Here is a 25,426-nt window from a genome sequence, read left to right as displayed (position 1 = left end):
TGTGACCCCAAACAATGAGTGCCCTGAGACTTTGGAAAGGCTGCTGAGCTCTGAGGGCCATGTTTGTCTTCTGGCTCTGGTGCTCTGTGAGCAGGACTTGCAGTCAAGTTCCAGCTTTTTGCTGCTGTGTTCTGCCATTTAAAGGGTTGGTGAGACTGATCCAGCCACAACTTTTGTCTCGTAGAACTCCTGAGTTCTGTATGTGTACAATTTCCAGAGGCAGTGCTGCTCCCACCCCCAGTTCCCACCCAGTCTGCACCTGTGCTGCAACAGGAATCTTCTTGATTCAGGACCCTGGAGCAAAACAACCAGGGGTGTTTCACTATTTGAGAATAATGTTTGCAGAGCAAAATTCCAAGAGTTGTAGTTTTGGTTCTTGGCCACCAGCCAAAGACCAAAAATCCATGTGGCTGCTCAGGAGGACCTTGAGAGCCAAGTGCACCCTGAAATGTGGAAGCACTGGGAGTGGCTGTGGCTGGAGTGATGCCAAGTGACCCTAGAAATGAAGGACACGCTCCTGGGGTTTAGTTGGGTTTATTTTGCTCTTGCAGGCGGCCATATACAGGCTAGAGAAGAATAAATAGGTTAAAAAGCAGAGTGTGGCAATTACAGAACCCCAACATGGAGATGCTTGACCGTGTAACCAGAGTGCTTTGTCACTGTACCTGATCCCTGTTCAGGCCAGCACTAACCTAAGTTAGTTGGCCAAAAAGGTTTTTAGACATGCCCTCGACCAACTCAATAGTAATAAAATGTAAAAAAAACCCTCTTGTAATGCCAGAGTCATATCCAGTTGTTCCAAGACTGTCAGTCTGTCCCAAAATACTTCTGTCCAAAGTGCGTTGGTGCAACAGGATGCACTTCTGTAGTTAAAATGGTGATTTCTGGGAATTCCTGGATGATGGATTTGGCACCTTGGAAGAGACAGCAAAGGCAATAATGACTACAGTGCTTCAGCCCACGTCAAACTGTGATCAGCAGCATTCCAAAAGTCAGTCAGGCTCTGTGCTTGTCTCCGCTTCCTGTCCCTGCCTTAGCTAACTATCTATGAGGAAAACTGACTGCAGGGGATTGCTTTTTTGGGGTTTTCTTCTTTGAAATTGCCTTTCCCATACACCCATACTCCCAATTAAAGTAGTTACAGGCTGCTCTGCAGTTCAGTTGATTTTTCTGATAGCAGTTTCTGCCACAGCCAATTTCTAATGCAACGCACAAGATCCTCCCAGGGAAGCAAATGTTCCTCATTTAGGTCCCCTTTTACCTTTAACCTGCAGCCAGGCCAGTTCTGTAGTTCCATTCAGCTCCTACTCCTGGTGTTCTGGTGCTGGACCAACCCACACATTCCATAGTCTAGCACAGCAGCTGGCCTGGCACTGTTTTGTGAGCCATGGACCTGGCAGTGCTGCAAACTCCTGCTTTTAGCAACACTCTCCCATTTGCAGTTTTGCCGTTTAGTCCCCTCCTCACTGCCCACACCAAACATGGCGCTGTTTGCTCAGTTTTACAATTCAGCCAAAAAAAAACCCAAACCTACTCTGACAAAGCGATGCTGCCATGGCAGAGGCACAGCTCTGCCCTGCCTGTCCCCTGTGTGACTGATGTCACTGTCCCCAGCAGACACAGCTGTGCTCACTCACCGTGAGGTGTGGAGAAGAGGCTGAGCAGGATGATGACACTGGGCTGGACCCCGTGTTCCACGAGCACTTTGACAGCCTCGATGACCGTGTTCCCAGTACCTGCGAGGGCAAAGAGGGGCAGAGGGTTTAGGAGTTTTGCCCTGGTTGATGAACTTGTCCCAAGCTATCTCAGAATACCTGTGGTAGTTGGTGTGACTGAATGGTGACTCTGTCCTTTCCCAATGAAAAGGTATCACCTCTGCAGGTACTCCTTGTTCTCCTAATGGCAGAACTCGGAGTGCACAAGTAACATCATCCCAACAAACTCCTTAAAATATTAATCTTGAAATGTCTCAGAATAGAATAAGAAAAATACTGTTCGAGTTTTTTCCCATGGCAAAATTCATATAATTAAATTTACATCAAATCTTAATCTCAGCCTTTCTCCCAAAAGCAGCCATGCCCAAACAATTTGCTGTGCATTCACACTGGTACAGCTGAGTGTCCTGGCACAGCCTGATCAATTCCCTCCTCTGTCACCTGTGTCCTGGCACAGCCTGATCAATTCTCTGCTCTGTCCCATAACCAAGCAGAAAACCCAATCAGAGCCCCAGCACGTGGCTGTTTTCAGTCCGTGCCAGCGCTCAGAGGAGCTGCCTGGCCGTGCTGGGGCAGACACTCACTCAGGATCGGGTACATGAGCAGCACTTTCCTCCTGTAGATGTCTGGGGGGAACTTGGCGTAGTACACCTTGGCTCGCTGCGTCTCCTCGTCGCTCTGGATCAGGATTTTCCCGATGCGGATGGATCGGCAGCAGTCCCGCAGGCCCTGCTCCATCGCCTCCCCTGCACGGGGCAGCACAGACACAGCAGCAGATGTGACACTGGGAAAGGGCTCGGGGCAAGGGGCTGCAGGGAAAGGGACAGTCCCAAAGAGACCCCAAAGGGACAGTCCCAAAGGGACAGTCCCAAAGAGCCCCCAGAGGGACAGTCCCAAAGGTAAAGTTCCAAAGGAACAGTCCCAGATGGACAGTCCCCAAAGGGACAGTCCCCACATGGAGATTCCCAAATGGGAATCTCATGTCCCCCCAAACTGTCCTCCCAAAAGGACAGTCCCCAAACAGACAGTCCCAAAGGAATAGTCCCAAACAGACAGCCCCCAAATAGACAATCCCCAAATGGACAGTCCCAAAGGAACAGTCCCCAAAGGGACAGTCCCACCCCTGTGCTGGTGGATGGTTCTAAGCATTAAAACACCTGAAGCTCTTTCCCTTTTCCCTCTGTTCACAGCAAACCGCGTCTCCTCGGTGCTGCCGAGCCCTGGGTTTGGTCTCCTAGCGGTGCTGAGCTCTCACAGGACAGAGCTGGGAGGGTCAGAAGGGGCGGGTGGGGTTTGGGGACATCCCGGTGACAGAGGTGGGGCAGTGTGGGGCTGCTGGGTTTGCCAGCACAGACCCAAAGGTTTGCCCAGCACTGGGCACTGGCAGGGACTCTGCCCCCACAGAGCGTGGCTGGGGTGGGGCCCTGGCCCTGGGCACGAGTGGGAAACGGGGGAGGGCACCCGGCCCCTCACAGGGAACAGCTGCCAGGGAAGGGCCACAGGAGATCTGTTCCAGCCATTCGTCTCCTTAAAGGTTAATGGGAGATATTCCTGCATATTCTGTTATCAAGGATGCCTAAGAAAGAATTTGGGTAAACCTGTTGTTGCACATCTTTGAAAGGAAGTTGCTTCCAGGTTTCCAAAGCATTTAATGTGTGTCCTTCAGCAGCCAGCACCACCTACCACTTCTCATGATGCTGACCCCGCAGTTTCCCTTTTCGAATCGGACTCCTTCATACTTGTGTCCTGTGAGGAAAGAAATCAGGGCTGAGCGGCAGTGGCTGCTCCCTTCTGCCCTCTCTGAACAGAGAGGAGCTGGTCCCGGATCTGTCACTGACTGAGGGGAACAGATGTGACACCAATGCTCAAGAGCTGAAGCAGCTGCTGTTTGACACAAAAAGGAGCACAGGTAAGGGATGGTGCCTCCTGGGTGGGTGTCGGAACTCAAAATGTCCCTCAGACATTTTCAGAGGTTCCAGGCCTTGGTCAAAAGCATTTTAGACCCTGGCAAGCAGCTGAAAACAGCTGTGATCTTGAGTTTGAACCATGGAATGAATTACCAACTTTGAAGGTGGAACAAGCGGTCACAGAGAGTTAGATGGTATAGTAAAAGTAGTCACAAATTAGAGGGTAAAATTTTTTAGTATTGTACAGGGGGGTTTTAGTACCTGTACAGGGGGGTTTTACTTTGTACATGGGGGTCAGGAGTTCTAAGATGGAGGAAAGTGGGCCTGATCCTGTTCTTCCTCCTTCTTCTTCCTTACCTCCATGTTCTTGGTGATGTTGGCATTTTTCTATTGGTTTAGGCTGGGGACACACTGTTCAACATAGGTGACAGATATTGGCACATTATTGTAAATATAGTACACGTAATTTCTGGTATTTAATGTTTGTACCATCCCACTGAGGGCAGAGCCCCACACGCTGCCCTGCAGGACAGAGCTGCGGCAGGGCAGCAGAACATGTTAGAGATAAACAGAATAAACAACCTTGAAACCAGCACAGACGAATTATGGCTTCTTCTTTGGCAACGGGGCAGAAAGACAGAGACTTTCTACCATCTGGGAATCACCAATACCCACAGATTCTGACAGGTGGGTGCCTGAACTCCGTCTGGTTCCACAGTTGAGGATTTGCAGTCCATCATTTCTCTAAGTGTTAAATAAAGCCACACCAATGCTTTACTGCAGAGTGGGAGTGTCACCCTGCAGGAACGTTCTCAGGGGGAACAGGACTCAGCTGGTGCACGTCTCACAGGTGTGCTCTGGGTCACACCATGGAGCTGAGAAGTTCCCCCAACCTGCTGATGAACTCAGCAGCTGCCTCCGAGTACTGCACACCTGAGTATCTGTAACCTTAGAGATCTTTACAGCTGACAGGAGGAACCACAACTCCTGCAATGGTTTTCTCTAGTGCCAACATAGCCACTTTGCATTTCCTGCTCATCCTCACTCCCAGCTGGCCCCAGTTGCAGGGCCAGATTTAGGCTGGCAAGGCAAAGATGCTTGTGCCAAGTACTTTTTCCTTAATGGACATGTGAAATGTCATCAGTTTTAGCTCAAGGCTGTTGTGTTGGCAGGTGAATTGATATTGCACATACACTGCTACATTTTCATCATGGTTTTGCAAGATCACTGTAATGTTTAGTGAAATGACAGTGTTGACTGTTTTGCTCAGTTGTGATGTTATGTGCCTTGTTAAACAGGGACAGTCACTCTGCCCTGCTCAGAGCTCCCCAGGGAATGCTCGTGGCACCAAGTCTGTCAAAGACCAGCTGGATGATGCAGGGTTCAGTTTTAGGCAGTTCTCTGAGGAGCAGGGAATTAGATTCAATGATCCTCTGAGTCCCTTCCAGAAGCTCAGGATATTCTGTAACTCTAATAATAATTGTAATAATTCTATGTATTTTGATATCAGTTCCACTCCCAATCCTACCCAGGCCAGGGGTGATTTCCCACATACCTGTTGGAGTGGTCACAGTACATTCTGTGTAGGGCAGTTGATTCAGTCCCTCTTCAACCACGAGTCTGATCTGTGGAACCAAAGGGATGGATTATTAAAGGCATTATTATCTCTGGAGATAAGGCACTACATGGCAGTAGTAGTTACAAGGACTGGCTGAGCCCCAAGGGTCTGAAAGCATCTCTTTAACAGCAATTAGGGACTGAATTTAGAGACCTTTTTGGGGTGAGGCCTTTGTTTTGGCCACAAATCAAACAAAGGCATTGCAGATCAAAATTGGGAGAAGATAGGGGTTCATAAGCAATCACAAAGCATAAATCATATTTACATCTGGTAGGCAGAGGCTTCACAGACAAATTATTCTCAACAGATGAGTGAGGCACCAATGTAACTCTGTTTGCTGACAGGAAATCCTGGTGAGGGAAAGGTGAAGTTCCCCTTCAGCCAGGCTGTATTTTCCCATCCCTGTTTCAGGACTAAACTGCAGCTGGGCTGCCAGAACAGCCCCAGAAGCTGCAGCAATGCACACACACCACAGTGCCCAAAGACAAGTCAGCAGGTCTAGGAATCTCTTTATCACCTTCATCTCCCAGCTACTGCAGCTCTGGTTTCCATGTGGTGCTCTGCCAATCCCTGCACCTTTGGATGGTCCAGGTGGAGGGGCAGCTCATGAGCCCCCCAGCCCTCCCCTGGTGCTGCCCTGCAAAGTACCAAACACATCACCTGCAGCCAGAATGCCTGTCCTGAAGGATGCTCTGGGTATGAAAGATGGGAGAATTCTCTCTGTTCGTGAGCCAAAGATCCTCAGCCCAGAACTGCTCAAGGAAAGTGACTGCCAAGCAAGAGCTTTAACTAAAAAATCACTGATTACTCAAAATTCCCTGTGGGATGGAGAGTGAGGCAATGCTCCTGAGATGGAGCAGGTGTACTGCTCACCTCAGGCAGTTCTTATTCCAGAGGGCAGCCTGGAAGGTTTTCCTGTCCCTTCTATTCTACCCCACTTCCTGGCACACAAGCAGCCTCTGCTAGAAATGGCCCCTTACATTTACAATCTCTCTTTCAATATATTTTTAGTCATTTTAATACAACTTTTTTTTTTCCTAGAGTTGTGTTTGTGGCAGCCATACTCAGAGGTTGTGGTCAGTTTCTGTGACATTTGTAGCAAATTTTATGTTTTTGAACTTAATTCACAAAAAAAGAAAAAAAAAAAAAGCCAACCTATTTGCCAGGTTTGGAAAAAAAGCCTTTTTAATCTTGCTGTAGTGCTGATATTGCTCCATACAATCTGCCAAAAGTTTAGAGTAATCCAGTAAAGGTCTAATAGTCAAATAATCTCTGTGATCTCCCTACACTTATCAGTGTTTTACACAGAGGCTGGAAGGGTTCTTTGTAAACTTGTCAGTGTTGATAAAACATTTATTTTTGCACTGTGCTTCCTGCCACCTCCACACTCAGGGATTCATTTCCTCCTCTTTTCTCTCATGCCCCAAAACTGGCTGCTCCTCTCCCAGAGAGGTGGCTGCCATTGCTTAGAGGATAAAACTGGCGTTATTACAGGAAGTAAAGCTTTGGTCCCAAGGTAGAAGAGTCTGACCAGAAAATCCTCTAACCCATTATGTGTGGCTTCTCTTGGAAGCACAAGAGGAGGCAGAACATCCTCTGTATCTGTGCAGCTCTTTGCAGCTCAGCATTTCAAACCATTTTGAATGCTCACCCCCTGAAAGAGGCAGGAGGGCAGAAAGGTGAAGTGACCTGGTCAGTGTTACACAGGGAGCTGCTGGCAGGGCTGAGAAATGAATTCATGGCTCCACCTCAGGCCTCCAGTCCCCCCCCAAAAATGTGCTTTGTGCTGCAAAGCACCAGCAGCTGTGACACCAGTTCAGTGCCTCCAGTGTGTAGGTGCTGGGATCAGGGGGAACCTCCTGCCCTGAGAGGAGCTCTGTGCCCTTCCCACCACCTGCCCTGAGTTCCAGCTGTCCCCATTCCACCAGCACAAGGACTGATTGTCTTCCATGCCAGGGGCTGCTTCTCCTCCTTCACAAACACCACACAGGTTTGTCTTGGTCCTTCCTCCTCATGACTTTAACCTGACTTCTTCCAATTTCAGGATCACAGCCCCGGCAGTGGCTTTCAGACACCCCCTGCCAACCTCCACTGCCCATTAACTCCTTTTTCTCACAAGTAACTTCAAACACTTCTTTGGTGTCATTCCCTTATGCGTGAAACAAACTGCACCACCAGAAATCCATTACCTTACCTTTAGAATGTCTCCTTAAGAGCTCTCCCTCTGGTGACCTCAGGAGACACTGCCCCTAACAGCTGCCAAGGTAGGAGCAAGTTTAACTTCATTCTCATTTCCTCACTGCAACAAGGTGTATTTTTATTTTCTTCCCCTATAATCCCACACTTTTCTTCAAGCATTGCCTCTTGCCATTAAACTCTGTTTGCTCTCTGGGTGGAAAACATAGCAAGTCATAACTGTTTGCACCTTGCCAAGTTTAGTAGAGACCAAATCCTACATGAAATTATAACTGGTTTTTGTCACACCTAGGAAAAATATTCAGAAAATGAGAGTTCTACATATTCTTTTGTGCAAAATTCCTCCCACAAGATGGAAAACAGAGCAGGCTCTGTGGCAAAGAGCTGCAGGACCAACACCCAGAGGCTCTCTGGCTGTGCTGGCCAGCCCATAGAGGACACTGGTGCAAGGACCTGAACTCACGGCCTGGGTCTGCAGTTACCAGCAATAAGAGGGAAAAAAAAATATCAGTGTTTGTCTCAGAACAGGGCAGGACACACAAGAAAGGTGAGAAGGTACATGGAAAAAGGTCCTTCACACTAATTACTGACAGTAAGGTACTGGAATGCAGGAAACATCCTCAAGAAGGGGAAAGTAGGGAGGAAAGTGGAAAGCCATGAAGATAAACAGCACTGCAGTCACAATCCTAGGCTGTGGTCATAGCTAAACCTGAGCAAGCCTGGATTAAGACTGGGCTCATCACAGGAAAGCTGCCTGCTGTGGCTCTAGCTGTGAATGGCCTCTGGACTACGCTGGAAGGGGAAAAACACTTCCCTCTGTTAATGAGAGTGGATTTGCAAAAAGAAACACCCTTGTGGACACAAGCAAGTGTGTGTGTAGTAGCAAGTGCTGGGTTTTTTTAAGCTTGTAATTTAAATGAGATAAAGGCTACACTCCCAGCAGTCTTTGTTCTGACTTACCAAAACATGTGAAAACTTCAAACTGCTTTGTCCCTGCCAGTAACCACCATATGGCTAAAGACAAATTCTCCATGTGGATGCACTCAGAGCTAATAATCTAATACACAGCAAGCCAGGAGGCACTTCTGCATGCAAGCAACTGGTAACATCTAGGCTGTAAGAAATTGTGCTTTGTTCACAAGATCAAAAGTACTGCTTCCAACTAAAACTTAATTATCTGCAACCTCTGTGCATCTGTTTTTGAACAGAATTCTCTTATTACGACAGGTCTCTGTCCTCACATAGCTGTGTCTGGTAACATGGTTTCTGGAACCCGCTGAGATGAAACAGTGAACAGAAGTGTCTATACAGAAAGTTGCAGTCACACAGCAATTTCCTTTGGGTAGAAAAGTTGCTGTCACACTACCATTCTGCTGTTCTGAAAGACCCATTTTATGAAAGAGTTGCAAAGTACAATACCAAGAAGAAGAAACTCTTCACCTACCAGACGATCAGCAGAAAATACGAAGTCTCCTCTACTGGATTTCCTGAAAAGGCAATAATTTACATTTTAAGTTGGGGAATAACTTTAAGAACATTGCTTAAATACTATATTAAATACTATATTCCAAGGCAGTCCAGAGAAAAGTCTCCTGCCATATACTAAATTTATCCCAGAGGTTCTGCATCATGGGTTTCCATTTTGGTGGCAGAGATGCAGTGACCCAGCACTGGGGTTTGGCTCTTGCTGCTGGCAGTGCTCTCTGTACCTGTAGCAATTAAACACAAGAGGATGATGTCCTGTAGCTTTCCCATGGTACTGCTGCTCCAGTTCAGTTCCAAAACACTTCCTGAGCTCAGGTACTCCTGCACTCCCTGCAGCTCTGAGCATGTGAGCTTTGCTTGCCTGTCCTCCAGTCAGACAGAAACTGTGGGACAATGATCATGCAGATCCTTAACCCAGGGCTGACAACACACCTGATAAGCAGGATATACATCCTATCTTATCTGGAACTCACCGAGTGTGATTAGATCAGTGAATGTGAGGTTAAACTGAACAGGGATTAATGAAACACCTCTCTGCCTCTTATTAGTTTGGGTACAACCTTCTGCTCATGTGGCTTTTGGCCCCTTCAGAAGGCAAAATGAAAGGTTAAAAGCCTGCATTTTAAAAGCAGCGTTAACTCTTTGCTTCCCATGCCAAGAGCAACTCTCACTACACCAGAAGAAGACACATTTTTGATCAAGGAGCCAACACTCACCAGGCAGGAGCTCTGAAAACCCTCAGACACAGCACCAACATGGTAAGAGGTACTTTTAAATGAAATGTTCTATTAATCCCTCTCATGTTTTCAAACGCTAATACTCTGCATGTATCCTTAAATACCATTTTGTATTTAATCCCCAAGATTCTGAGACACCTCATGCTTACATGAATGAAAGTCAAAAGGTTTGCCTGCTCATTGCCTAGGAACCAGTCACTTATTCCCCACTTTAAAAAAGAGGTTTTAAAAGAGCATTAACTTAATCTAGTTTCATTCCTTGCACTGTTAAAATACTGTTTGCTTTTTTTTTTCCTCTTTCTGGTACTGACAGGGTATTCCTAACTTTGTTATTTTGATATTATTTTTGGAATGTTTCATACTTCTAACTGTGGTGTAGATAAGTATTTTTAAAAGAGAGAAGTAGCTAAGTGGCATATCTACGTTCTTCTGGACTAACATTTCAGAAAATTAAGCTAAATTTCACAAATAGTTGTAAGACAGATCCAACAATGTCCAGAGCACAGTTTTGACTGCAAAGTGACAATGTGTTCCAAGTGAATATTCTGAGTTATTAATGCAGATTATGAGGCTTTGAACCAACTCCTCTGTCCTTGCTGAGACACAGATGTTCCTCTGCACAGTTCACTGAACACCCTTCATTGGTCATACCTGGTTTTTGAGAAGGGGTGGGAAACAGAAAATGACAGTGCATACAAACAACAGCAATACAGAAAATGTCAGACCTCATGTACAGGGGCAGCTGGAAAGCTGAGACCACATCTCAAACCCCACATCCTGTCAGAACTGCCAGAGGGCAGGAAAAAAAACAGGGCTTATGTGAAAACACTAACTGTTCTTCCTAAATACCAGATAGAAATACATAAAGCAACAAGCCACGTCAGACTAGAAACTGTTTCAGCTGCTTCATCAAGTAACAAGACAACATCTAAAAATATGAGGCATTAAAACCTAACTTGTAGCGGGAACATTGTGTTACACAATATAAATGAGTTTCACTTTGTTTCTGAAGGCAGGGAGTGTGGCTGATGTCAGTGTCTGTCTTGGGAGGTGAGAAGAAATGGGATTTATTTCGACTGTATTGTAATATTAAGTAGCTGCAGGGTTTCTTCCTGCTTTAGCACTTGGTACTAATGACAAACACTGTCAGGTCTGCAGGTATTGGGGCTTCAGTAATTCCTGTTTCTCTCATTACCTCACAGAACTTGTTGAGACACTCAGGGTGAGGGCCAGGCTGGAAAAAAGCCACTTCCCTACAGAGGATTTGTAAAACGTTTTTATGAAAACTGAAGGCACTGGATGAGCTGTTGGCACTCAGGGAGATGATGTGGCTGGGAACAGGTCCACATTCTACCTGCAGCACTTTAGCATTCCATTGACTGCAGTCCTTAACTTTTTCCATGCTGGGGCTGGGATGCAGAGGGATCCACCCTCCCTGCCTTCAGCAGTTGTCCTTACCCAGCACAGGTGAGTTGCACACTCCTGAATCCCCCTGCTCTGTGCAGCAGCTAGGACTGCACATCCACCCACTCTGCCAAGTGCATTTCCATATTATGACTCTGTTCCTTAGGGAATAAGAAGCTTTAGCAGAATACCACAGAATGATCTCAACCAACAGACACAAGAACCTTAAAGTACCTGGATTTAAATCATATATCCTGTTAAATAATGAGTTAAAATGACACTGCCAACCTGAGCTAATGAATTTTCTTCTATATAAACACATCACTGCACTATTCATTTCAGCTTCCAGATCCCTGGTTCACATCTGAGGCTAGAAATTACCTTGAGATCATTGCCTCCTTGTAAAGGGACTGTAACTGTTCTAGTGTTCAGTACTTCAGTGCATCAGCTCACATCCCATTAGAGCACTTGATGTTCATATCCCACTCAGTATAAAAGGCACCTACCTCCATTAAGCATTTGCTGAGCAGAGAAGTGACAAGCCTGAGGGAAAATGAGGAAGGTGATCTATCCATCTCCCCAACTCTGGCACACAGACCAAGTTCTTGTTAATTTTAAGGAAGCAAAAGTGCCATTTCAGTCTACCAGGAGGACATCCCTGACCCAGCCAGCCACCTCTGAATTGCACAGGACACCATGACCAGCCACATGAAGGTGGCTTTTTCTCACACTAATACCAATTGAAAAGGCCATGATTTCTTTCTCTGAATCCTCTCAGGAACAAGGAAAGAGCTTTACACTTCTCTGAGCAGCTCATGCTATGGACAAAATAGAGTCCTCAAAGTCTTCTGCACCTGGCCTGACCAGACCTTAGTTCCATCGCAGCTCACTGGGATTATCTATCTGAGTATTTACCCCTTGCTCTCTTACACTAATAATCCCAAGTGGACTCAGTTTTTTCCCTACTTTTGTTCCATTTCTCACTCCCCAGAAGCTTGCCTTTTAATGTCTGCCATTTTCAGGTATTGCTGTAGCTGGGACATCGATCCTCTGCAGTGTTAAGGAATCTAAATATTCTCCTTAAGTTAAGGTGTTACCTGTTCTTTTGAATCCAGAAAGTCCAAGTGACAGGGCTCTAATTGCCTGTACATGACAGCTTCTCCCTCTTCCTAAGCACTGTATGTCAACATACCTCTCTAACAACTTAAATTGGATTTTTTTGACCAGTAGCTGCTCTGAGCCACATTGCTGCCAGTTCACAAAAACAGTTCTGAGGAGGAGGAGTTTCTTTCAGCACCTGGTTTAAATGCTACAATAGCTACAGAGTTGTCTTAGGGCAGATTGCAGCTGCCCAGGGTAAGGTTAACGAACAGTGCCTAAAAAAATCCTCATCTCCCTTCAGCATCTTTCTGAATGACAGGTATGAAAATAGGTTAGTCTGAGGTCTCTTAACAAGATGCAGCTGAATTCTTGGGACAGAACAAAAAAAATAATATTTCCCTACCGTCCTTACCTACAAACCCAACCTTTCTGAGCAGGCTGTTACCCGATTTTCCTCACTGGTTGGGAAGCGAGCTTGGAAGTGACAGTTCCATCCCCACTTACAGGGCAACATCACACTGAGAATAAAGTACAGCCTGTGATTGCTGCAGCTGCTCTGCTGTTTACAAGTCCTATTCTAGACTCCTTCTTAACAAAATCTTTTGCAGTAAAGCAGATGTCACTCTAAAAAATGTCCTTCAAGTTAAAATCGCAGCTGCTGCTTTCTAGATAAGCTCACTGTAATGTGAAATCTCTTAAATGTATTTGAAAAAGGCCAAAACCTGTGTAAAACAAAATAATAATAAAACCACTGAGTAAAGTAATTGCATTGCTAGTATTTGTCTAGACATCAAAACTATATGGTTATCTCTAACCTCAAAACCTTTCACAGGCCATCACCAAGCCTAGTCTGGATTTCCTCTCTGCTTAGCCCACTCCCAGCTTCCTTTTCTGCTCCACAGAGAAGCTGCCAGGTGGGTGTTCTCACCTGCAGAGATCTTCTGCGTGGTCTTGCCACAAGTGCCCTCCTTACATCAAGGCTGCACTGCCTCCGGTGCTCCTGCTGCCAGGTTTTGTTTTTTCCACAATGCTTTGAAAATTAAGGAAAATCCTCCACAAACTAATCTAAGATATGGAGGCTCAGCTTAGTTAATAAAATTAATGGAAGTATTGTGTTTGAGAAACAGTGATCAGTTTTGCATTGAAAAATTAATAACTGTTAGCTACAAAGTTAAGCCTCAAGAGCCAGAAAATAGCAAAACATGGACTATGCAGATGGACAGACGTGAAACACAGCAAGGAACAGTGTCTCTGCAATGACTTACTGCAGATATCAGAAAGCCACTGTCACAGGAAGAGAGGGTTTATACTCAGAACTGATAACTCTATTAATAGGCTTGATTTCACACCTCTTTGCTGGTGGTTCTTGCAAACCAGTAGCTTTTAATAAAGAAATGGATGCTACTGAAGTTTGTCTTATGTGGTATGCTATATTTAGTACCTTCCCCTATCACCTTCCCAGTGTTGAACAAGCACAGCTAAAAACCTTATTAGTGGAAGGGACGTGTTCAACACCTGAACTGCGCCGTGGAACATGGTGATCACAGGCGTCTCCAGTTATAGTCCGGGAACGCTCCCCGCCCCATCCTGCCTGCAGGATGCGATCTCCAGAGAGCGGCAATGAGCCCCAGCTGCTGCCGGGCCCGCCCGCGGTACCCTAAGGTACAGTCTCCCTTCTCAAGGGCTTCACACACTATTGTACTGCACGCTCCTTGCGCTGATGATGTGGCACGCAAGCGCCAAGGTGCCCGCAGGAGCGCCCGCACAAAGCCCCATCAGGTCCCGTCCAGGTGTGAGAGGGGTTTAAAGACCCGCCGAGCCGCTCGGCCCCCGGCAGCCCCGCGGCGGGGGCGCGTAGAAAGGTGACGAGCCAAAGGGAGCCCCGGCAGCGCTGCCCTGCCCTGCCCCCGGGCCCGCCTCACCAGACATGGCCGCGCCGCCGGCCCGGCGCTCAGCCCGGCACACGCGGCACGGCGGCGCGTCCCGGCGGGGCTGCGGCTCCCTGAAGAGGGAGGGATGGAGTGAGCGACAAGCGACGATCCCGCTCCGTCTCCCCGGCCCGCCGCGGCTCCTCCCCAGCCGGCCCGGCCCGGCCCGGCCCGGCCCGGCGCGGCGCCCTCACTTGTCCCTGATGATGGTCTGCAGCTCCCGCAGCTGGTCGTTCATGGGCAGCAGCTTCAGCTGCGGCCCGATGGCCGGCGCGCCGCCCTCCCCCACGGGGATCGGCGCCGCCGCCACCACCCCGTTGCTGCTGCTGCTGCTGCTGTCCGGGCTGGGGCAGCCGCTGTCCTCGCTGGGCTCGGCGAAGCGGATCAGCCGCGAGCCGCCGCTCGCCGTGGCCGTGGCGGCCGCCGGCGGCTCATCCTGCGGCCGCGGGCCCAGGCGCTGGTTCTGGCAGGGCATCGCCTCCATGCGCCGGGGCCGCGCCCCCGTGCGCGCCGCCGGGGCGGGGGGAGCGCGCCCGCCGCCCGCGCTCCATTGGCGGCCGCCGCCGCCGCTCAGGCCCGCGGCGGGAGCGCAGCGCGGGGGCGGGACCGCGCCGGGCGGGCACGGACTGCCCCGGCCCTGCCCCGGCCCTGCTCCGGCCCTGCTCGCTCCGGGACAGCCCCCGGGATAGGCATAAAGGCCTCCTTTGGGTCACTGTATTTAAATTGAGAAAGGAGGCCTACGGGGCTTAGAAAATGAACAAGGGGTTTTGACCCATTTTTTCTATTCAGTAAATATGTACACATCATTGCCAGGATCTTACACATCAATGCCAAACTTTCCAAGGGACACCCAGGCAAACACAAGGACACGGAAGGGATAGAACCCCTCTGCCAGAAAATCATCTACAGCCTGAAATTCCTGAAGGCTACTCTCTTCTTCCTCTGTGCATTTTGGACATCTAACAGGAGGTGGACTCCCACAGGACCCAGGAAACACCTCCCAGGAAAACACAGCCCCTCCACTGCCTGAGAGTAACAAAGCCCCGAGAGTCACTAAAGCCCACGAGACTGACAGGAGATGAAAAAGTAACTGGATTTCATGACTTACTGTCCAATACTTAATGAAATACTTGAAGACTGTTGCAGCAATATACAAGCAATACAACAAAGAATAGGCTAAGAACAGTAGAAAGAATTTGTAGTTAGAAAATCCAATGCAGTTATTCACCCTGGAGGACAAAAGCAAAGTTGAAATCAGGATTGGTGCAGCACACAGTGGTTGTAACATAAAGAGCACGAGCAGTTCTAGGGGGTTGAAAGCCCTGGATCACACAACCGAATTTGCCAATGAGCAGCTCCCCTCAGTGGCCGAAAGGGAACAGAGCTGGTGGCTCTGCTTTTCACTCCAACCCTTCCCGCGGGCCGAGGAGAAGCACAGCTCAGAGTGCTGGAATTGTTTTCAGGCTGGTGCCGCAGGTAAATGGATCCCAAAGGCAGCAGCTCGTTCCTCCTGTCTGCGTCATGCCTGCCGAGGAAATCGGAGCTGGGAGTTCTGTGCTGCTTTATTCCTTTGCAAACCTCAGGAGCCGCCTCACCCCTGCCTGTTTGCTTACATACAGCCCAATTAACCCCACACTTAGTGAGAATTCTCCCTGCACAGGACAGCTCTAGAAAGGAACACGGAGATGTACAAAAAACCCCAGTGGGTGTTTGTGTCAGAACTCAGGCTTGGAAAATCCTCTACAATTTTGATCACCAGGAAGGTTCAGGTAGGAAAGTGAGGAAAGTGTTTGGTGTCGTTTCTGAATTCTTAAATCTTCCTTTTTTTCTTTAAAGAAAAAGAGGAATTTAAGAAATGTAGTGGCAGCAATTCTGAAAGGTGTAAAGCTCAATTATTCTACACAGCTTTCTGCACAGACTGTCTAAAATAAGAGTGACATATAGACATGTAGCAGTAATATATATAAAATAGGCTTTCTTTTCTGAAAAGTGCCTTTAAAAAAGAGAAACTGAACGAGAAAAGAAAGACAGGGACTCACCCTCTCTCCTATTTCCTTCCCAGGTGTTGGTGTGTGATGTAAAAGCAGCAGCGGGCTGTGGGAAATAACTCTGAACCGGCAAACAGTGAGTCCTTCTTACCGAGTCCAAAGCCATTCCTGAAGAAGAAAGCTGGAATCATGCACTGCACACTCTGAATTTCTCCTTTCCTCTCTGGCACACCTGTCAAGCCTTACAGCTTTGGCAGAAAACCATCCCAAGGCACCCAAACCAGCAGTGCAGGCTGCGGCCCCGGCTGCAGACAGAGTCCCCCTGCATTCCTGGCTGCTCCATCCCCCCTGAGCGCTGTCTCAGAGCAGCTGCAGGAGCAGAGCTGATGTTCAGCCCACACCTTCTCTTTGCTCCCAGGTTCCAGATATTCCCTGTAGCTGCTCAGGGCTGTCACTGACCGTGCGGGAAAGACAAATTTCCAACGTGCCTGACAGAGCTGCGGAAGGAGCGAAGGTGAGGAGGGTCCCAGAGGAGTTTCCAGGCTTCTCCATTCCTTGACAGGCTCCAAAGACACCCAGCCCTGCCTCACAAGGCTAAAAACCTCCTTGTTCAAGTCAGGCAGTTCCAGCAAGGTCACAGCCTCTGAGGCTCCCCTGGCCCATTAAACTGCACTACTAATGGGCTCTGAGCCCCCCAAATCTGTCCCTGCCTATTCCTTCCTTTCTCCCACCTTCCTCCCAACATCTCAACGTGACATTGTAAATTTTCCTTTAAATTGTGCATTTCTCTTACCAGTTTCCATGGCCAAACACCTCCTTAGTGGTGCCTTCTGAGCAGGAGGAAAGGAGGAAAGCTCCCATTTGTGCCTGGGCCAAGGCGAGCGTTCTGTGGACAGAAGCTCTGTGTGCCCTCGTTCCTTGGCAGGAATAACAACCTCGGCCACTTCAGGGGAGGTGACTGGATTAGCAGGGGAGAAAGGAAAAAAAAGAGAAGAAGAAAAGCAACCAGTAACAGCCAAAAAGTCTCAAGCATGGCCTGGTGTATTTACAGTGAGCCAGAGCACAGGCTGGAAAAAAACCTGGAGAAGGCACAGGGATCAGGACATCCCAGAGTCACAAACTGCCCTGGATTCACTGCAGCTTTGATCTTCTCACAGGCAGTAAATCCATGACCTGGGCAAGGCTGGATACCTCTGTTTTGTGCTGGGCTGATGAAACAACATTCAGTTGTTTCTTGAGCACTTCAAGGAATGGTAACTCCACCACTGTCCTGGGAGATCCCTTCCAATGCCACATTTTCAATGAAAACAACTGGACATAGTATTTTTGTAACATAATCAAACACATTTTAAAACACAGGTCTTTTATGCAACATATTTAATTGGCTGTGAGATATAATTCAGACTGCATTTCCAAAGTGTGTGTAGCTGCTCAGTTCTTAAATGCAGGGTCTAAGGATTAATAGTTCATATTTTTCTAGAAATATGTGCAACAGTTGCTATCTCCAAAAGAGCACTGTGCCTTTCAGCATGCATTCTACTTGCCAAAATTATTTTACACCTCTAAAAAAGGGCTTATATCTGCCCCCAACCTTGTCCTGTTTCTCTATTTTTATTTTCTTTGCATTACTCTGTTCTCATTAATTTTCCCTCTTGCTTCATATACTTCCTTGAAGCTTTCCCCTCCTTGTGTTCATACTCTTCCAATACCATTGACTGGAAGTGATGTTTGAATATTGATGCTTTTCTTTTTCCTCTAGCCTGACACCTGAATTGATTTGGATTCCCACAACCCCAGGGGACTTTCTTTTAGGCTGATGCCTGCCACAGCTGGAACTGTCAATGTTATCATACAGAGCAGAGGTTTCAGTCTCCCTTTGGCATATTGATTATCTGGAATTCAGTGTCGATTCTTTCCATTTTATAGGAATGTTATTAATTATAAATCTTACTTCTAGAAGATATAAGTACTTATTGCTAGAAGTGAAATTCATTGCGGTGCTTGAATCATATTAAGCCCCTTTAATGAGAAAGAAGCTAAGAACTTCAAGAAACTCTAAATTAAATGTTATTTCACCTCCACAAGGTGGGTGTTGTATTTGTGTTGCTGAGCTGCTTCTGTAAACTTTTCTAGCCAAAAAACAAACATGTTCTCATTCAGTACACTGACCTTGTTCTCAATCGCTAGTTTGTTGTCTGCACAGCTCCTGGAAGAAGGCCAGATTAGATATCTTTTAGGATTCTATTCACTGATCTCCTTTGTGGTGAGTTATTTCCATTACTGGAGCTTCTATTTCTTCAACTGAGCTGCTTCTGTCATTTTTCCAGAATGCCAGCTCTGGAGCAGGCATTGATTTGTCTGTCTCCAAGGAGATCCTCTGCTTCCACAGCTAAATCTGCAGAGAAATAGATATTTATTTTGTGGTGAGCTACTTTAAACAGTGTAAGTTCATAAAACTCCTCTGTTGGCTTTCTGTGTCTCTATCATGAGCTCTGTTCTCCTGGATCAGTCACTCTGGGATAGAGGTTGTAACTACTACAGGAATGTGGGCTCTTTTCACACTGGGTGTCTCTCAGGGTTTGAGCAGTGCCTTGTGCAGGTATCAGTAATCTGAGATCACATAAATAAAGTGGTATCAGAAGGAGAAAGAGAAGATCAGAACTGGAAACAAGACTGAAATATTAGCAGGAGGAAATAAAGCCAGTAGCGTGGGAGAGTTATTAAAGAAGGAAGAGCAGCTAAAGTAAAATTTACAGGGAGAATACTCATGTCAATATATTACAGGTGGAAAAAATAAAATGGTACATTATCCAACAATGACAAGGCTGAGATGACGCAGGGGTTGTGTGGTTTGACAATAAAAGTTTGCTAAGGGATTTGTAAGTCTCTGTTAGAGGCAATGGAACTGTGAGATCCTGTGACAGCACAGCACAAGGTGCTGTTATCCCTGTGCAGGATGTTCCATGTAGCACGTGTCCGAAGAGCTTAACATGGTCAAAACACTGGACACATTTCACAGGGCTGACAGCCTGTGCTGCATGTTGGATTGGCTCATAAAGCACCACATGTGCACACAGACACTGTGCATGAAACCATTGCAGCAGTGCATGTGGGAAAATGGCAGAAATGTTTGAAATCACTCAAAAGATGCTGCAATGTTGGCCAGCCTGTCTGTCCAGGCTATTGCAGACAGAGCTGTGATTATCCCATTTTGCCTGGTCAAACCTCCATGTAGAGCAGAGCACAGGGAAGGAAGCAGATGTGTGGAAGCCAGAAGCCCAGAATCCCTGTTTATCCCTCTGAACAATGCCACGGGGCGGCACTGTTCAGACCCAGCTCTGCCAAATGCAATTATGATGAAGAATTAGATTAGTGCCAGAGAAATGTCGCCTCTGTCGTTTGAAGTGGATCCTGGTCAGGAGCAAAGTTGCGTATCAAAGTACAGACTAGAGAAATCCTGCCTCATTAAAAATCAACTTTAAGCCAATTGTCCTCTTCCTTTCTGTCTGTCTGTCTGTCTTTCTCCCCTGCAAATGAGCTTACAACTCTCCCTCAAGGCAAGAGCATCAGCAGTCAAGCTCTGGTAGCTTTGAAGAAATTTTTGTACGATTAGAAATGCCACACAGAGTTACAGCCTTCTGACAGCTCTGCATGCCGATCACATGGGAGTATATAGGCCATTGGAAATGTAATCCATGGCATAGCTCTATCTTCCTAAGTGGGTGTTTAATTAGGAACTGTACTATTGCTGCATTATTCTGGCTCAAAGGAACTACGGCTGAGCTGTGTGGGCTGGAGGAGGCCTCTGAGGTAGCTCAGAACTTAACCCTGGAAGGGTGTGGAATACAGGATTAGGTCTGTATGGAGATGTATCAGCTCACATGTCATCCAGAGTCTGTGCTTCCTCATGGTGCTGCGGGCCAGGGCTTTTCTGTGCCCCAGGCAAGGAAATTTCCTGGGCAGCTGCTCTGTGGGGGATCCAAAATCCAGAGAGACTGTGTGCCAGCTCGAGCACTTCTTTCTGTCTGCAGCAATAGCAGTGTCCAACTGCATCAGGACAAAGCATGGGAGTGCTACCAGCAGCTTAGAAGGAGCACCCTGCATGAAGTACTGACAGAGCTGCTGACCAGTATGAGCAATGCTTGCAGCTGTGCGGTTTGTCCTGAGGACACCCATATTCCAACAGTGCAGTGCCTCAAAGAGAAGGCTTTTATCTGTACAGTCAGAAGAGAAAGGCTTCTCAGAGGGGCATGGCTCAGAAGGGCCTGGTTAATTCCCAGCTCAGCAGGGGTGTGCCTGTTCCCCTCAGGGTGCCATTGGAAGATGAGAGCAGCCCCTTTCTGGATGCTCTTGCGGGACTGAGGGCAGCTCCTCTCACTGCAGGCTTTGGTAGGGCTGTGGGCTGCTCCTCTGGGAGTTGCCGTGGTTGCATTCAGGACACTTGAGACACCACAGCGGGGCCGAGGGCTGCTCATCTCTGGGCTCCATGGTGGGGCAGAGGGCAGCCCCTCAGAGAGTGCAATGGCAGGACTCAGGGCTGCTCCTCTCTGAGTCCAATGGTGCGGCTGAGGGCTGCTCCTCTCTGAGTCCAATGGTGGGGCTGAGGGCTGCCCCTCTCTGGGTGTCATGGTGGGGCTGAGGGCTGTCCTGCTTTGGGCACCATGGTGGGACTGAGGGCTGCACCTCCCTGGTGGGGCTGAGGGCTGTCCTGCTCTGGGCACCATGGTGGGACTGAGGGCTGTCCTGCTCTGGGCACCATGGTGGGACTGAGGGCTGCACCTCTCTGGGCACCATGGTGGGGCTGAGGGCTGTCCTGCTCTGGGCACCACGGTTCAGGACACGCACCATGGGGAATGAGGGCAGCTCCTCTCAGGGCGCTATGGCAGGGCTGAGGGCAGCCTCTGTCAGAGTGCTATGGGGGTACTCAAACTACCCATCTCGGGCCACCATAGGGCAGTTCCTCTCACAGAATGCCAGAGGGAGGCCCAGGGCAGCCGCTCTCTGCCCACCACGATGGGTCTGAGGGGGTTCCTCTCGCGGTCCCGCCAGGGCGGCTCTGAGGGCAGGTTCAGTCCAGCCTCCCCTCAGGGCGGCCAGACCCGCCCCGCCCCGCCCCGCCGCGGGTCCGCCGCCGTCCCACAATCCCCTGCGCGCCGGCCCTCGCAAGATGGCGGTGCTGGGGGCACCGCGGGGCCTGGCGGCCGCAGCCTCCCGCAAGCGGCGGCTGCTGCTCGCCCTGGCCCTGCTGCGCCCGCCGCCCGCCGCCGCCCTCGGCTGCTTCTCCGGGGGGACGGTAGGGAGCGGACGGCGAGGCGTCCGAGCCGCCCCGGGGGGCGCACAGGTAGGTGGGGGCGCCGGGGCGGGCGGTGAGGGGCTGGGAGGGCGCCGGTGCCCGCAGCCTGTGCCGCCGGCTCTGCGGGCACCCCCGGTTCGTCCTTGCCTGGCCGGTATGGGCTCCCGCTCGCCCCGGTGCCGCCGGCCCGGTGTCGGTGCCGCCGGCCCGGTGTCGGTGCCGCCGGCCCGGTGTCGGTGCCGCCGGCCCGGTGTCGGCGCCGCCGGCGGCCGCGACCCGCGGGGACCGTGCGGAGGGGCCGGGCTGCCGTGGGGGCTCTCTGGGGACAGGCACTGAAAGGCCCCGTGTCTTTGAAGCGGTCGCTTTGGATGTGTGTGTATAGGGTGTATAGGACTAACTTGTGCTGACAGCTAATTCTGCCGCTGTGTGCGGAAAGGCGGTTGGATTGGGATGCTGTCTGTCAGCTAGGGAGGGCTGTAATATGTCCTAGTGAATTATTTTTTATTGCAAGTAAAATACTGAGTACTTTATCTCAGACTAAATCCAGCTTTCAGTAATTCACGTGCATTTTTCAAAGTGGCTTAAGGAAGTGTATTCCAAAGACTGAGGGAATGAACTTTCATAAACTCTCAGCTTGTAATTCTGTTTGATAATAAACTTTTTTATCCTTTCAGTTTGCTGCTGTTTACGAGTAACTTTCCATTGTCAGTCACCTGGATTAGTTTTTCCTGACAGGCAGAATTATGTCACAGACTACAGTCAACTTTGTGTTACTAGATGAGATGAGCAGGACTGAAAGGAAAAATTTTGGAGGTTTTAATTTTGAAACTTGTGTGAGAGGCTGAGAGCTAAAGTCGATGCAGATCAAATATTTTACTCATGTATTTGTATACATTAAAATATACCTGAATACTCAGTATTGTGTGGTGTTCCTGGAGATGTTAGGGAACAAACAGCAATGTTATCATGGTGATGAATAGAAGTATTAATTATATTCCTGCTTTCCTTTTGAATGACTTTATTTTCATGTGAGAAATGCCAGTCCCTGCTGATCAGTTTTAATTGCTATGTGTCACTAAATGTGGATTTGCACTAGATTTGCTGAACTAGAAAGCTAATACTGCATCTGTGGGATATATATATGTGTGTGTTCATCTCTTTGGCTTTTTAGTTTCTAGGCGTTTTTGAATTAGAAAATTGTCAATGAATGCATTTTTTTATGGTCTGGTAATGAATTTTCACTTTTGCATCAAGCTCTATTTGGCTGAAAATTAGATTTCATTAAATGCACGAGCATTTATTTTATTAAACAAAAACTCTAACAGGAGGCTCAAACTTAAGTGTTCTTGACTTCTTGGTTATAATGCCCTTCAAAATTTTGGGACATGGTTTCTCAAACATTTAGATAAATTTGCTGACAGAGGAAGATGTATTTTTCTGACAGTAAAGACTTTTCCTGGTGTGGCACAGTTACACCAGAGCTCCTGACTGCTGGGGTAAAACCCAGTGAACTCCACGGCTCTGCTTTAATTGATGTAATTACACAAAGAGCAGAGGTTTGTGGCACCAGAGCTAGGTCAGTCAAGAGTTGTGCCTGTTACAGCTCAAGCTGGTGAATAGTACAGCCATAGCTTAACTCCTGAGGAAAAATGGGATTAAAGGAATGAAGAACCTCTGGTAAAATGACAGTAAGTGCAAAGTTGTACCCATTCTTTTTGAAAAAGTTAATTTCAAAGACTTGGCTCTCATCCTGCTACTCTGCTTTGCATTCATGTGGTATTTGGTCTCCTGACTTCATAGTTTCATGTCCATTCTAGGTTTTTTTAAGCTTACAATTAATTGTAAACCTAATTGTATTGCAATACAATGTATGTATTTTCTATGATACTTAGTACCATGAGAGTCAAATACAGTAGAGTTGTTTGGGTGCTATTGCATTACAGATTCAAATATGTTTTTCCTCTCATATTTATATTTTTCAGTAGTTTTGATTAGAGTCTTGCTTTCCTGAATACTAAGGCATGTAACATTTGTATCCTGGAGAGGAAAAAAGCTAAATTTATGGAGGGGAAAACCAGGTTTCAGGAACTGGGGTAAGGCCTCATTTTTTTGATATTGAGATCAGCTTGTATTTCCATAACCACAGCTCCTTCAGCTCACCCTCCTGTGGCTGGAGCAGGCAGGGGTTTCATCATGTCCAAACTTGTGTTTGGAATTTAGGATCTCTGCTGAGTAGAGAGCTGGCACACTGGCTTGATAAACTTTCATGAGTAACTGAATAATTGCTGTTGTGTTTTTTTCCTAGGAAACTTGTGTGGGGTTTTTTTGTTGTTGTTTGGGGTTTTTGTTTGGGTTTTTTTTAGAAGTTTGCTTATATTCAAAATAAAAGCAATGGCAAATTCTGTTTTATGTTAATATGGAAATTAAATGAATCTATAAATTAGCTAAATGGAAAGAAAATAGCTTTTCACTGGAAGGGTCAAACAGCCCTTAACTAAGTATAATTATCTTGCTAGGAAGCTTTCTAAGCAAAGAAATACATGGAGAAGTTTTTCTGGGGGGAACTTTGGCAGTTGTAGAAAACAGGGCTGTGTACATTTTTGTTACTGTAACAGTACAAAATAGAGGCTTTTCCCTTCCATTATCTTGCCCTTCCAGCTGCTAGTGATAAAGAGCTTGTTCTGCTGCATAACTAAATAATATCCCTTGCACTGGCAGGGGTTGCAAGAGAAGTTTCAGGTATTTTTGTTACATTTATTTATATTTTACATTGGTGTTTTTTATTTATTTATTTTCCCCTGAAGCTAGGTCTGTTCTGTAAAATGGCACTGTTGTTTATTGTCCAGACATTGCATGTGTTTGTGTGCACTGCTAAATTCTCTTCTCTGGACTCTGAAGGTGCAGCTGGACAGTCCCTGGCAGTCAGCAATCCTCTCTGCTAAGTACCTGCTTTGTAAGGGGCTGTTTGAAATTCCCCGAGTTTTAAAATCCCTTTAGAGAGCTGATGCTGCTGAGCAGAGCAGCAATCCCCTATGTCTGCTATAAAAATGGACATCTAAAATTGCTGTGAGGAAGGATGCTCCATCCCTTGGACTGTTCAAGGCCAGGTTGGATGGGCTTGGAGCACCCATGGCAGAGGGTGACACTGGATGATCTTTAAGGTCCCTTCCTTTGCTCTGTACACATCCATCCAAGTGTCCTGAGAAATTGCACATTGGCCACTGGTAAATGTAGCTCCAGTTAAGTTTATATTATTCATACTGGTGGCAGTTTAGCCTATCTTTATACCAGAATATTTCTACCTTTTTCTCTCATTTTCCTCCTCTCTTTCCTATGCACTATTTCTTTTCTTACCTTGTAAACTCAGCAGGATTAACTGTGGGATTTAAATGCTGCAGAAGAACTTGAATCCCACCTTAAGTTACCTTTTCTGTCACAGTTAGTTAAAAAAAAAATCCCCTGAGATGAGTGCAGCATGTCTGGAACACAAGGTATCATATTCCAGAGAGAAGCTTCTAAGTGTGGGTTTGACCTTGCACAAATGTGTTTAATCCCTGTTGTTTGTTTGCATTTGTAGTATTTAAACTACTACCCACAGTCATGACACTTTAACAACATTACTTTTATGTGCAATTGGTACTAGACATCTGTTTCATCCTTTGGAGTTTATAGAATCATATCCAAAAATACTTTAAAAGAACATAATGGTGCAGAGTCAGGCATTCAGGAGTTAGGAAATGCTAGAATTCCAGTTCCCTGCATTTTTTCTTTAATTCTGAAATAAGCAGGACTTACTCCTGGTTCTTTAAAGCAATAACCTGTTTCTTTTATCTGTTGTGATTAGATTAAAGTATGGCTTTTCTTTGTAGTCTTAAAGCTCTTGGGAGCCCTGGTGAGGGAAAGTGGAGTCCTAAATCTTCCTGCAGGATGTGTGGAGAGTAGCAAGGAGAGCTGCAGCCCCTCTCATTTGGGCAGTTTTGCTGTCTGTACTGTGATGGTCAGAGGAATTACCAGTGAAGGAAATTGTTCACATTGTTTAACTCTTTGTTTCTTT

The 25,426-nt window shown here is 47.3% G+C and overlaps 2 protein-coding genes across 2 annotated transcripts in view; one reads left to right on the top strand and one right to left on the bottom strand.

The window, feature by feature from the left end:
* Positions 1–518: 518 nt before the first annotated feature.
* UPRT (uracil phosphoribosyltransferase homolog) lies at positions 519–14,593 on the bottom strand. Its single transcript, NM_001245673.1, is given in 7 exon segments — positions 519–914; positions 1,638–1,736; positions 2,300–2,461; positions 3,399–3,461; positions 5,178–5,247; positions 8,881–8,923; positions 14,286–14,593. Coding segments are annotated over 7 exon segments (834 nt in total). The 5' UTR covers positions 14,576–14,593; the 3' UTR covers positions 519–807.
* A 6,608-nt stretch (positions 14,594–21,201) lies between these two features.
* ABCB7 (ATP binding cassette subfamily B member 7) overlaps positions 21,202–25,426 on the top strand; it is a 35,485-nt gene continuing 31,260 nt past the window's right edge. Inside the window, exon 1 of the mRNA XM_012573069.5 lies at positions 21,202–21,420. Coding sequence (XP_012428523.5) covers positions 21,247–21,420 — 174 coding nt within the window. The 5' untranslated portion in view covers positions 21,202–21,246. The remainder of the gene's footprint in view (positions 21,421–25,426) is intronic.

The sequence above is a fragment of the Taeniopygia guttata genome, chromosome 4A (genome assembly GCF_048771995.1).
Source record: "Taeniopygia guttata chromosome 4A, bTaeGut7.mat, whole genome shotgun sequence".
Taxonomy (NCBI): domain Eukaryota; kingdom Metazoa; phylum Chordata; class Aves; order Passeriformes; family Estrildidae; genus Taeniopygia; species Taeniopygia guttata.
The sequence above is the reverse complement of the archived record's forward strand: the minus strand, read 5'-3'. Positions and strand labels throughout refer to the sequence as shown.